Here is a 10,810-nt window from a genome sequence, read left to right on the forward strand (position 1 = left end):
AATGCTTCAGATATGCAGCATTACTCCCGAGTCAGAGACCCTCAAAGGGCCAGGGTGGTTCGGGTTTTTGATGCAACCAGTCAAGCACATGTAGTTTAGCCACTCAGCTGTCAGCTGGAACAAGCAGCACCAAACTGACCAGATCAGAAACCTGTACCACCACTGCCCTTTGAGGACCATCTTGAAGACCTCTGGTTTAAATCAACAGGCAAGAAGTGGAACTCTTTTCACAGCACATTAACTCAGTCGACAGAAAGTTCACACGAGAAGGCATGGAAAAGTAGTAGGTAGTGAGGGTTGAACTGGTAACGTGTACAGAAAACCCTCTCAAACTGAGCAGTACCTCCTCCTCACTGGAACACAAACATGGCGTCATCCAAAGGTTGCTGCACTATTCCTGAGAATACCCACCAAAGTCACTGGGGAATAGAGAATAGAGAAGATGCCTTGAAAAATGCGGATCTCCCAACCAGATCTTTATCGAAATATCTAAGGGAACAAAAGTGGTCGCATGAATGTCCAGTAATATTCATTCCGCATGTGGTGAGAAACTCTGGAGAATTCATAGGAAACATGAACTGTCCATCAATTGGACAAAACATTGCGCTTCGTTGTCCACCACACTGGAACAGTGTGTTCATTACGTGGGAATACATTGCTCTGTTCAGCTGGATGAATATCAGCTGAAACTGAAAAGCGAAGTTCACGAGAGCTGATGACAGTTTGTAAAGAGAAGGTGAAGCGTCTGGTCTAGGAGCCATACTCAAACCTTTTTTTGAGCGCTCACATGTGAATGATACTCACACCCCAGATGGCTGTAAAAAAAAAAACCAAAACTAAATATTATACTGTAGTACTGAGTACACAGCACTCAGGAATGTGTGATTGTTGAGGTTCACTTCTCAAAGGTAATGGATTTGTTGCTACCCTTTGGATGCTCTGGTGGTAATCCATTTTGGAAGGCTGCGTTATAATTCAATGTAAATATAAGTGGAAACATAAGGGCATATAATGGAAGAGATTCTCCAGGATCATTAGTGTTGGCAGCACTGCACTCAGAAATGATGTGGACTGACAGTATCAGCTCATGAATTTTAATTTCTTACATTAACTGGTTCACTTGTGGCAGATTTAAATACTCACAGCCCTTTCTCTGTGCTTCATTTGTCCCAACAGGGATCTTTGCCGCACAGACACTTCATGCGACTACTACTTCAGCATCGACGCAGATGTGATGCTGACCAACAGACAAACACTGAAGCTTCTCATCGAGCAGAACAGGTAAATATTTTCGTAAAAAACAAGTAGCCTTCCTGGAATCTATTGTGAGCTCCGGCTCCTGTCCAGAGCCAAAGCCTCAAAAAAACATGACATCATGCAGGTCTAAATAAAAGTGACCATAGTTCTCCGTTTGTGACTCGGTGCATGAAAACGGCGAAACCATCATGTCACTTTGCATTATTCACAAGGGAAGCATGCACTCATTTTATATTTCTACCAGTTCATGACTGTCCAGAAATGTTACCACAAACTCTGCTCTTGTGCCCATGATATAATGATCTGCAAAACGCATGCAATGATTTTCCAGGCTATTTTAAGCTATTATGGGAATTCTCTCCTTGCACTGAGGTCATGTGAGGAACAATTCCAATCCTCTAAACATTTATAACCATTTCCATGAGTTTGATGGATCAATTCCTATTATCTTTTCTATTCTATCTTTTTGTGATTTTTATTTATGATTCAATTCCATCAAACATCTTCTGAATATGCAAAAACAAAATGCTTCCGGACTCCGGTTTCCGAATCCCAGTCTCAGCAGTAAAACAAAGTTGTGTGTCTCTGGTTTGGATTAGAGATGTCTACATTTCTATGGATGTTTTTGGGGACTTGGCAGTGATCACAGCTCTCCGTCTGGAGCTTGATCCCGTTTGATGCTGCACATGGTTCGTATCATGTGAAGAGCAAAAGCGGTTGTCAGGTCTTTTGAGGTGTTGGTGGCTTTTATCTTCTCTGAGGGAATTATCATTTTCTCACTTTGTGCCTCACTTTCCTGCAGGAAGATAATTGGCCCCCTGGTCACTCGCCACAGCAAATTGTGGTCCAATTTCTGGGGAGCCTTAAGCTTGGATGGGTATTACGCCCGCTCTGAAGATTATGTCGACATTGTGCAGAGAAAACGAGTGTAAGTGTCAAGTCTCTTAACAGCTCAACGGGTTTCCATTTGGAACCAACTCATCCTGTCATTTGACACACATATTTGGCAGTCTAGAATGATTCTTAAAGAAGACGAGGCAAGGCTTTAAATCCATATTTTTTTCAATAGTATTCGATGCAGATGCAAGATGCAAGAGCAGGAGGAAAGCAACTGTCCACACATTTTTAAGAAGACCATGAGCGCCGATTTGGGGAAGAGAAAAACACTGTAAAAAGTAAAAAAAAAAAAAACACTAGAAGAAAAAAGAAATTGTAATGTAATTTAAGCAGAAGCACTCACGGTAGGCACAACATCTCAAATATATATAAAAAAGTAACATGATGAAGACATTTTGTCTAGGGCACATGATACAGTAGTTTAAGGCACGTGTTAAACTCGAGGCCCAGGGGCCTAAGTCAGTCTGCCCAGTCATTTTTGGTGGTCTGAGGGAGCTGGAAATTCAGTGTCATCACACTTTAAATAATGCCATGACACGCTGTTGATCTGAGATTATAGTTGTCAACAATTATCCAGAAACTCCTCAAAAAAGCAGAAAGACAAGAATTTGAAAGATTCATTTTCCTTTTAAAGGAGTGCCAAATAAAATACTGGTTTTATTCAGCATGAAAGTGCATTTCGTGTGACATGAGGTACGATACATTCAATAGACAGACAGACTAACTGAGGCTTCTGTCACAATGTACCAGTGCATTGCTTTTGTCTACTTTATTTCCACGCCACTTTAAGAACCAAACAAACAATAACTGTATATTACAAAAGAAGAATTTAGAATTTAGTAAACCTTGCTCTGGCAATTCATAAATGTTCATTGACACCCTTCAAATATGTATTTTGGGCGATTGTCTTATGATAACTAAAATAGAAGCAGAACCAAACCAAATTGAAGACACAAACACACTCCAATTTAAAGTGCTGTTGTGGACTTGTATTCATTAAAGGTTTACGCTCGAATGCACCATTTAAGATATTGCAAAGGACAGGATTAAAGGAGTTCTCCTCTGAGTCTTTTGAGTATTTAAGGCAGGGTTCTCGAACTGATCCGTAAAAGGGCTGTTTTTTTCCCCAACCGATCTAGGGCACCTTTTCACTTGTCAGGTGACTTTAGAGTGTAAACAGTTGATTGTCAGTCTGGAGCTGTTTGTTTCAGCTGACACCAGCTTGTTTAATCTGTGTGCGCTAGCTGGGTCGGAACAAAAACCCGCACCCACCGCGGACTTTTGAGGACCAAATAAAGATTATCTCTGTTCATAAAAGGTGTTCCAGAATTGACCACTTATATGAAATGTAGTGTACAGTTCCCCCCTAAAAACTGCCTCATACCAAGGCCAATTCCTCTGTTGAACCATTATGATCCACACGCACGAACCACAAAGGCTTATTGAGGGCCTCGATTCTATCATCAAAATGAGCTTCTCATGTCAATGTCTTGTTGTTTCTAGGGGTGTGTGGAACATTCCTTACATGGCGCACGTTTACCTTGTCAAGGGCACTACCTTGAGGAATGAGCTGAAAGAAAGGAACTACTTTGTTCTGGAGAAACTTGACCCAGATATGGCTTTGTGTAGAAATGCCAGAGAACTGGTAAGACCCCAAATCTTATGACAGTGATCGGATGTCTGTTCACATGGTATACCAAGGGTTTACACTGAATAAATAAATAAATAAAAGACAGACAGATAGATAGATACTTAGAAGTTTTTAAAGAACTTACATCATGAATTTATAGAAAACGTGATGGTCTTAAGCATGACTGAAATACAAGCTGTCAGGCTCACATCTTAGTTGCTATATATTGCTATTGCTCACAAAACTACAAGTGCTAAACAAACGAAATTATTATTCAGCACCAACATTCTCTCCTTCAGCTTTTCTAATTTTATTCAAATAAATCATATTTCATACTGAAATTCTCATAAGAAAAACGATATAGACCAGCCGTGTAAATCATAGGATAACAAAAGGACATTTCTATGGGATTTTTAATATCACAACAGAATAATTTGACTCAGTAATTTCTGTTAGTAAATATGGCAGAGCTTCTGATAAAATACTCGGGTTTAAATATAATAGCAAGTGATTATTTGATTGATTATTCTTGATACATTTGTTGCAATTACACTGAAGTTCAGGCCGTAATGATCGTGTCATTGATAATGTATCTTCTTTTACCATTAAGTAGCTGCATAAATGTAGCAACTAGCCAGGTGAACTTCATTTTGGCTCGACAGCAAGTGAAATGTGATGCACATTTAAGGGCCAAAATATTAAAATGTTAATGGCTTGATTTATATCGAGAGTGTTGATGTATAGAATGTTGGTATTGTGTGACGTCTGTCCATCGATGGCATGATTGTTCTGTTTGCCGCCATGTTCTTTGTCACACTTGTGTATGCCACTTTACCTACACATTGTCCTGCTTGTTCAATTGTTTTCATCCTTCAGTCCAATTTCTCCTATTTCCTCTACTGTGATTGGGTCTACCCCTGGCATAATAACTCGGCCCCCCTATCTTCCCCCTTGCATGAGTTCTTTCCCTGTGTACCAACAAGATACAACACAAACATCAGCTTGAGCGGGAATCTTGCTTCTATTTCATGCAGGTGCACTTCCTCTCCTCTCGAGTTGCTCTGTGTTTGACATCTGAACCGACTCTCTCTCTCTCTCTTATTGTGAAACCAAAATTGATGATTTTCACATAATGCTTCTCCTTTATTTTAGACGAGTCACAGAGAAAAAGACTCACCCTCTCCGGAATCATTCCATATGCTCAGGCCCCCAAAGGTTTACACCCATCTTTGACTACTGTGTTTCTTTGAAATGCATTTTGAATGGGTTAGCACTCCTTGGCTAATTTAAGTTTCAGCGATAATTTAAAGAAAGCTAAACTACGCACCCATTTTTGGAATTGCTAAGGTAAAGAATATGTATCAGGAAGCAGGAAACTTAAGTTGCAGAAGAGTTGAAATAGGGCTGCAACATGCAGAAAATGGGGTTGTCACATAAGTAAGGCATATTTCACGAGTGATGTAAATAGGGAAGATCGACTTGGAAGCTGAACACTTGGACATGTGCTCGCATATGCGGTTTCTCCACAGTTTCCTGGAATACATTGGACCCTGAGCTTGAGCGAGATCAGTGCCAGTGGTTGTGATGCGATCTTTTTGAGTTCATATGTGAGCGTAGACCGAAACTCAAATGTACACCAGGTTTACAGTATCATCAAGGAGGAGAACAGAAAGCGTTCACATGCAAGTCCCCAATCCTGATGAACAAAACAGCTGCTCCCTATAAGTCTCCTGACTGATCTCAGACTAGGCTCCATCAATATAACATTCTTTGCCTTGTTGAATATTTTCACGGGACAATCAAGTTCCCAATTGGATCCAATATGGTTCGCTATTCTTTTGCAATCCTTTGTCTTGACAAAGCCTAGTCTGATGGAGTCCAGATCCCCTCCTCACTCCCTGTGCTTCACCGTAGTTAAAGAGCAGTTCTTGAGTTGCTTTGTCTCCCCCTGCCTCCCCCCTTCCCCCAGCTCACCTCACTGCTCCGTCCTGTTCTGTTCCCGACCAACCACCAACACTCCTGCAGCCCCCCTACTCCACCACCATAAATAATCCTAGATTATTTATATCGCATCTGTTTCCATTCTGATTCTGTCCAAGTAAAACAAAAAAATGATTTCAGTGTGTAAAAAACACTCAAATCACAAGTATCCTCTTTTTTAATGCCGATTTTGACAGACTATAGGTGAGTGCTACCCACATGTGACTTTTCCTTTGTTTAATAAATCAAAGTGCTGAAGTAGATTTTCATTTTCTTTTTGGCCTGAAACTGACTGAACTTTCCTATTTGCAACAGGGAGTCTTCATGTATTTAACAAACCGTCACGAGTTTGGAAGGCTGATCTCCACAGCCAACTATAACACGTCACATTATAACAGTGACTTGTGGCAGATATTTGAAAACCCTGTGGTAAGTGTTCACTTTTTTTTAAGCAAGATGAGCCAAGAGCAGCTGCTAAAACAGTGTGATAAGACTTGACTGACAGAGATATTTACTGCCTCATAATGTCCGGGACCTGACCTGTGGGAGAGCAGATTATTTCTGTTAGGTATGCTGTGTTGGAAATGGTCCAGCATTGTCTACAGTCTGCTACTTTTTCTTTGTAGGACTGGAAAGAAAAATACATTCACCCAAACTACAGTAAAATCTTCACTGAGAACTACATGGAGGAGGTTTGTGTGTGTTTGAGTAAAAACCATGATATCTGCTACTTTCATTTCAGCATTTGCAAGTGTTACTCAAGTCTTCTCTCAATAGTCTCATTCTCGGCTCTTGTGTATTACAGCCTTGTCCAGATGTGTTCTGGTTCCCGGTCTTCTCAGTGAAGGCCTGTGATGAAATAGTGGAGGAGATGGAGCATTATGGGTCATGGTCTGGAGGGAAACACGAGGTCAGTCCTGTTAGTTCAGGCCCACTGCAACACAGACGCACACACCCACCAGTGATTTCACTTCTCACCGTCACACAAAGCCACCCGTGTGTGAGGGACCGTCGCTTTTTATAAACAGCGACTTGTCCGGCAAATAAACTTCTTAATATGCACGCAAAGGGAAAAAGAAACCGTGATGGTGAACCCTTGCCAAAAGTAGCACTTCAAGTTCAATGTTATGTTGTGTTCCTTCTGCCCCTGAATGCTCTTAGGTGTCATTGCTGAACACATACTATCATGTATATGTTATTTCTACTCTGCACTGACTGAATGTAGGTGCCAGCCGCACTCCCCTCAGAACACACATATTTTGTGTTCTTTCATCTTACTGACTGAGACTCTATTGATGGATTGTATGGCGAATATTCTTTTCTTGAAACATTTTACTGTAATCCAGTGAGAATCATTGTGCTTAGAACTTTCTCAAGGATTGCTGTATATGTGGCTGCGAAATGCTTTGCTGTATTTTCCAAAGAATGATGAAGGTAAGTGTCCAGGACACTCAAATGTTCTCACTTTCTTCATTCAATAGCTGCTTGCATGATGTTGAATATACTGTATAGTAGCTTAAGGCTTAATGCTGGAAGTTGGACACTGATCTCAGATCAAACTTCAGCGTTTCTGTTCGCATGGAGGTCGCTTCATGCCTAATGTGCTCACATGAGGCTGAAAAAGTTATCATACTTTATTCAAATTTCTGACTCTGAACATGCTTAATCACAAACACACATTGTATTTAAAGCTGGTATGAGAACTGTTGCAGTGCAGTAGGAGACTAATAAAGTAATGGTGGTGAGAATGTGTTTCAGGCATCAATAATGTTGGTCAGTGGGCTTCAAGTTTGACGTGCCTAGTCTACAGACAGTGCTTTGGAAAGACATGGTATGGAAGAAGTATGAAGAAAATGAAAGATGAACGATCATAGATACGCCTCAATATTTGTCGCTGTCTGTTCACATAAAAGCAGTTCACTTCAGAGCATTCCAGTCAAGGAATTCACTCCATCAACAGTGTTGGGGGCAGGCTACACGCGCACAGCACGAATGTTAAAAATGACACTACAGAAACATATCTATATGTCGAACAGTACCATGCATTCGACCGATTTAGAGAAAAAAAATGTTAAAAGACAAACGTGCTCTACTCATTGTTTACACTCCAAGCAGCCATCTTGGAGTGTGGTGAGCATTCTCTCACCTTCTGACTGGGAAATCTGATGACGTCATGGAGTTAGGAATTTTCTGAACAGTTCTGAGGAATACTGTTTATAGTCACAAGATCTGTCCATCCAACTACTGTGTCTTCCACTTACCTCAGGTTGGGTTTTGGGGTCAGCAGCTGGAGTAAAATGGCTGTGACTTTCCTATTCTCCAGCTCATCTTGGGGAATGTGGCGGCGTTCTCAGGTTAGATGTCCAAGGTCCCCTCCTTATTATGTTGGATGGTCCACAGTAAAGGAATAAATGAAATGTAAATACATTCATGTTATTTATGTACCTATATTTAGTGGATGTAGAGTACTACAAGAAAAAACAGCACAGCTCAAAAAGATGCTTGTATTTACGAGTGTAGAACCTCTGCATCTACACTATCAAACTCTGTGTTGTAGCTGCGCAGCTGTGAGAGAGTGTGTTGTTAACCAATTAGATCCATGTGTTGTTAGTGAATCGCAGCAGACGCCAATCTATTTCTCATGTCTCCTTGTAAACTTCGTGGCAGCAGCCGGGGCTTTGTTGTGTCTGAGGTCTGCTGCTTTCATGCTACCATTTACAAAGTGTTTTGGGAAATAGTGCAACGTCTGCCAGATGCCCAATTAGTTTTCAGAGGGCCGTTTCCCGTGACAGGGGGTTGATGCCACTCAGTTTATGCATGTTCTTAAGAGAGGTGGATGTCAGTGTGTGGCATGATTGAAAAGTGTCTAAACAGTTTAGATTATTGCCGCGGCAGAGGAGGGTATGTTTTCGACAGCTGCGGTTCACAATAACTTGAAAAGTTGTGCATGGATTTGAATGAAATGGGACAAGCAAAGCCTGATTCAGTCTTGGGAGTGGCCGGATCACAGTCTAATACATTTGTTTTTAAGGATTCTTGAACATTGGGAGATGGTGTTGGGGTGGACTGAAGCTGTTTGGTGTAGCATGCTCTTTAGTTTGACCTGGTTGGTTTGGATTAGGCTGAGCTGGAAGGTACGTTGAGTTTAAACAAACCCAAAGTGAGATGTGTGCGCTGTCATGTCCTCCTCTCTCACATCAAATGTCCATATGGTCATTATTTCCATCACTCATGTCGGATTAATTCTTTTTCTCTTTGCTCCTCTCGCAGGACAAACGGATCGCCGGTGGGTATGAGACCGTGCCAACTGATGACATTCACATGAAGCAAATCGGCTTTGACAAAGAGTGGCTGCATTTCATCCGGGAGTTCATATCACCTGTTACGTTAAAAGTTTTTTCTGGATACTACACGAAGGTAGGCAACAAGAAGAGGGCTTTGAACAATGGATTTTTAGTTATTGGTCATTTAAATTATGATTTTAGGAGGCATCTGATCCAGGCATGCTTGATCCTGGCTTGTGTTCAAAGTAATAAACAAAGGGTCTATTAAATCTAGAATTATGCATGTTTATTATATATTATTATACATGTTTATTTTTATTTTTTTTTTTTAGTCTTTGACTTCAGAGATAAATGAGCATCTGATGTCTGACAATTCCAGTGACGCACCACTTGATATATTATTGTTGTAGGGCTATGCAGTTATGAACTTTGTGGTAAAATACACACCTGGGAGACAGTCATTCTTGAGACCCCATCACGACTCCTCAACCTTCACCATCAACATTGCCCTCAACAACAAAGACACTGACTTCGAGGTAAGAACTTCCCTTCGATGCAAGATTGCACTCGACTGAAGATCTTACTGATGCTTTTCGCCTTTCAGGGTGGTGGTTGTCGCTTCCACCGCTACAATTGTTCCATTGAATCACCCAGGAAAGGATGGACCTTTATGCACCCAGGTCGTTTAACACACCTCCACGAAGGACTACCGACCACCAATGGCACACGCTACATCGCTGTGTCCTTCATCGACCCCTAAATTGACTTCACTGTACTGGAAATTAGTCGTTAAACGAAGCAAAGGCTTTTTTTAGTGGTGGTGTTATATATTTTTTTGTTTGTTTTTCTTTTCTTGTGTCCCAAAAGTGTGTCTGTTAAGTCAACTTCTTTAAAAGAATGAGAAATAAAATGAATCTCTGTCAAACAGAGTGAGCCAGGAGAGAAAACGAAATACTGTTGTCTGGATTTTAAAATACTAATAAAACCTCCTACGTACCTTGCTGGGAGAGACAAATGCTTTTTTTAAAAAAAAAAAAAGATGCACAAACACCAGTCTTTTTTTTGGCTTTGGAAACGCTCAGTTTACATCAAAAAGTCATGGACTGTAAATGTGATGCTGAGATTGCTGCCACTGAAGCAAATATAATTTTCATTTCTCTCAATTGTAAACAATGTCCGACCTAGCTGTGCAGTTTGTCCATTTGTAGTTGTGTTTTTGCACACCGTGGAAGAGCATTGAGCTCACAGATCTCAGTGTTGAATCGTTTTGTTTCACTGAAGTACAGTAGGTATTCGTGTTTTACTTGAACTGCTTTGCCTCAAATCAGTTTGGTCATTTGTAATAATCAGAAATGTTTCCAGTAGACATTGCCACCATTTTGTTGTGAGATGTGTAAATGGATTTTGTGCCTTGCAGCTTATTATTTATTGTTAAAATTAATAAAAGTGATGAAAGTTATGCTTGTGTTATTAGCCTTTTATTATTCATTGAAATGTAAATCCACGTGTTTTAATGATTTCAGAGGGCTTCCTGGTGTTTTCCCAACTTTCACACACATACAATAACATCTTTTAAGTTTCATGTTTTCCCGCATAGGTTGTATGACCCCACGCTTTACGCAATCTTGAGGCAGACAAAATTCTGGAGGTAACACTTACAAAGATCATAGGTCAGATAAAAAACAAAAAAAGATGAAATGCAGGATAAGGATGTTAACTTCCCACCTCTTCACTTATTATCATTATCAATATTATTGTGCTC

At 40.5% G+C, this 10,810-nt stretch overlaps 1 protein-coding gene across 2 annotated transcripts in view; it reads left to right on the forward strand.

Annotated features, from left to right (window-relative positions):
* The window catches only part of plod2 (procollagen-lysine, 2-oxoglutarate 5-dioxygenase 2), a 29,370-nt gene extending 18,892 nt beyond the window's left edge, over positions 1 to 10,478 (forward strand). The window contains exons 11-20 of one of the 2 annotated variants that reach the window (XM_053860547.1): positions 1,177 to 1,281; positions 2,060 to 2,185; positions 3,658 to 3,799; positions 4,937 to 4,999; positions 6,080 to 6,193; positions 6,391 to 6,456; positions 6,570 to 6,674; positions 9,035 to 9,181; positions 9,459 to 9,584; positions 9,653 to 10,478. In XM_053860547.1, coding sequence (XP_053716522.1) covers positions 1,177 to 1,281; positions 2,060 to 2,185; positions 3,658 to 3,799; positions 4,937 to 4,999; positions 6,080 to 6,193; positions 6,391 to 6,456; positions 6,570 to 6,674; positions 9,035 to 9,181; positions 9,459 to 9,584; positions 9,653 to 9,808 — 1,150 coding nt within the window. In that variant the 3' untranslated portion in view covers positions 9,809 to 10,478. The remainder of the gene's footprint in view (positions 1 to 1,176; positions 1,282 to 2,059; positions 2,186 to 3,657; positions 3,800 to 4,936; positions 5,000 to 6,079; positions 6,194 to 6,390; positions 6,457 to 6,569; positions 6,675 to 9,034; positions 9,182 to 9,458; positions 9,585 to 9,652) is intronic. The other variant, XM_053860548.1, reaches the window with a different exon arrangement.
* The last annotated feature ends 332 nt before the right edge of the window (positions 10,479 to 10,810 follow it).

The sequence above is a fragment of the Synchiropus splendidus genome, chromosome 3 (assembly GCF_027744825.2).
Source record: "Synchiropus splendidus isolate RoL2022-P1 chromosome 3, RoL_Sspl_1.0, whole genome shotgun sequence".
In the NCBI taxonomy this organism is placed as follows: Eukaryota; Metazoa; Chordata; class Actinopteri; order Syngnathiformes; family Callionymidae; genus Synchiropus; species Synchiropus splendidus.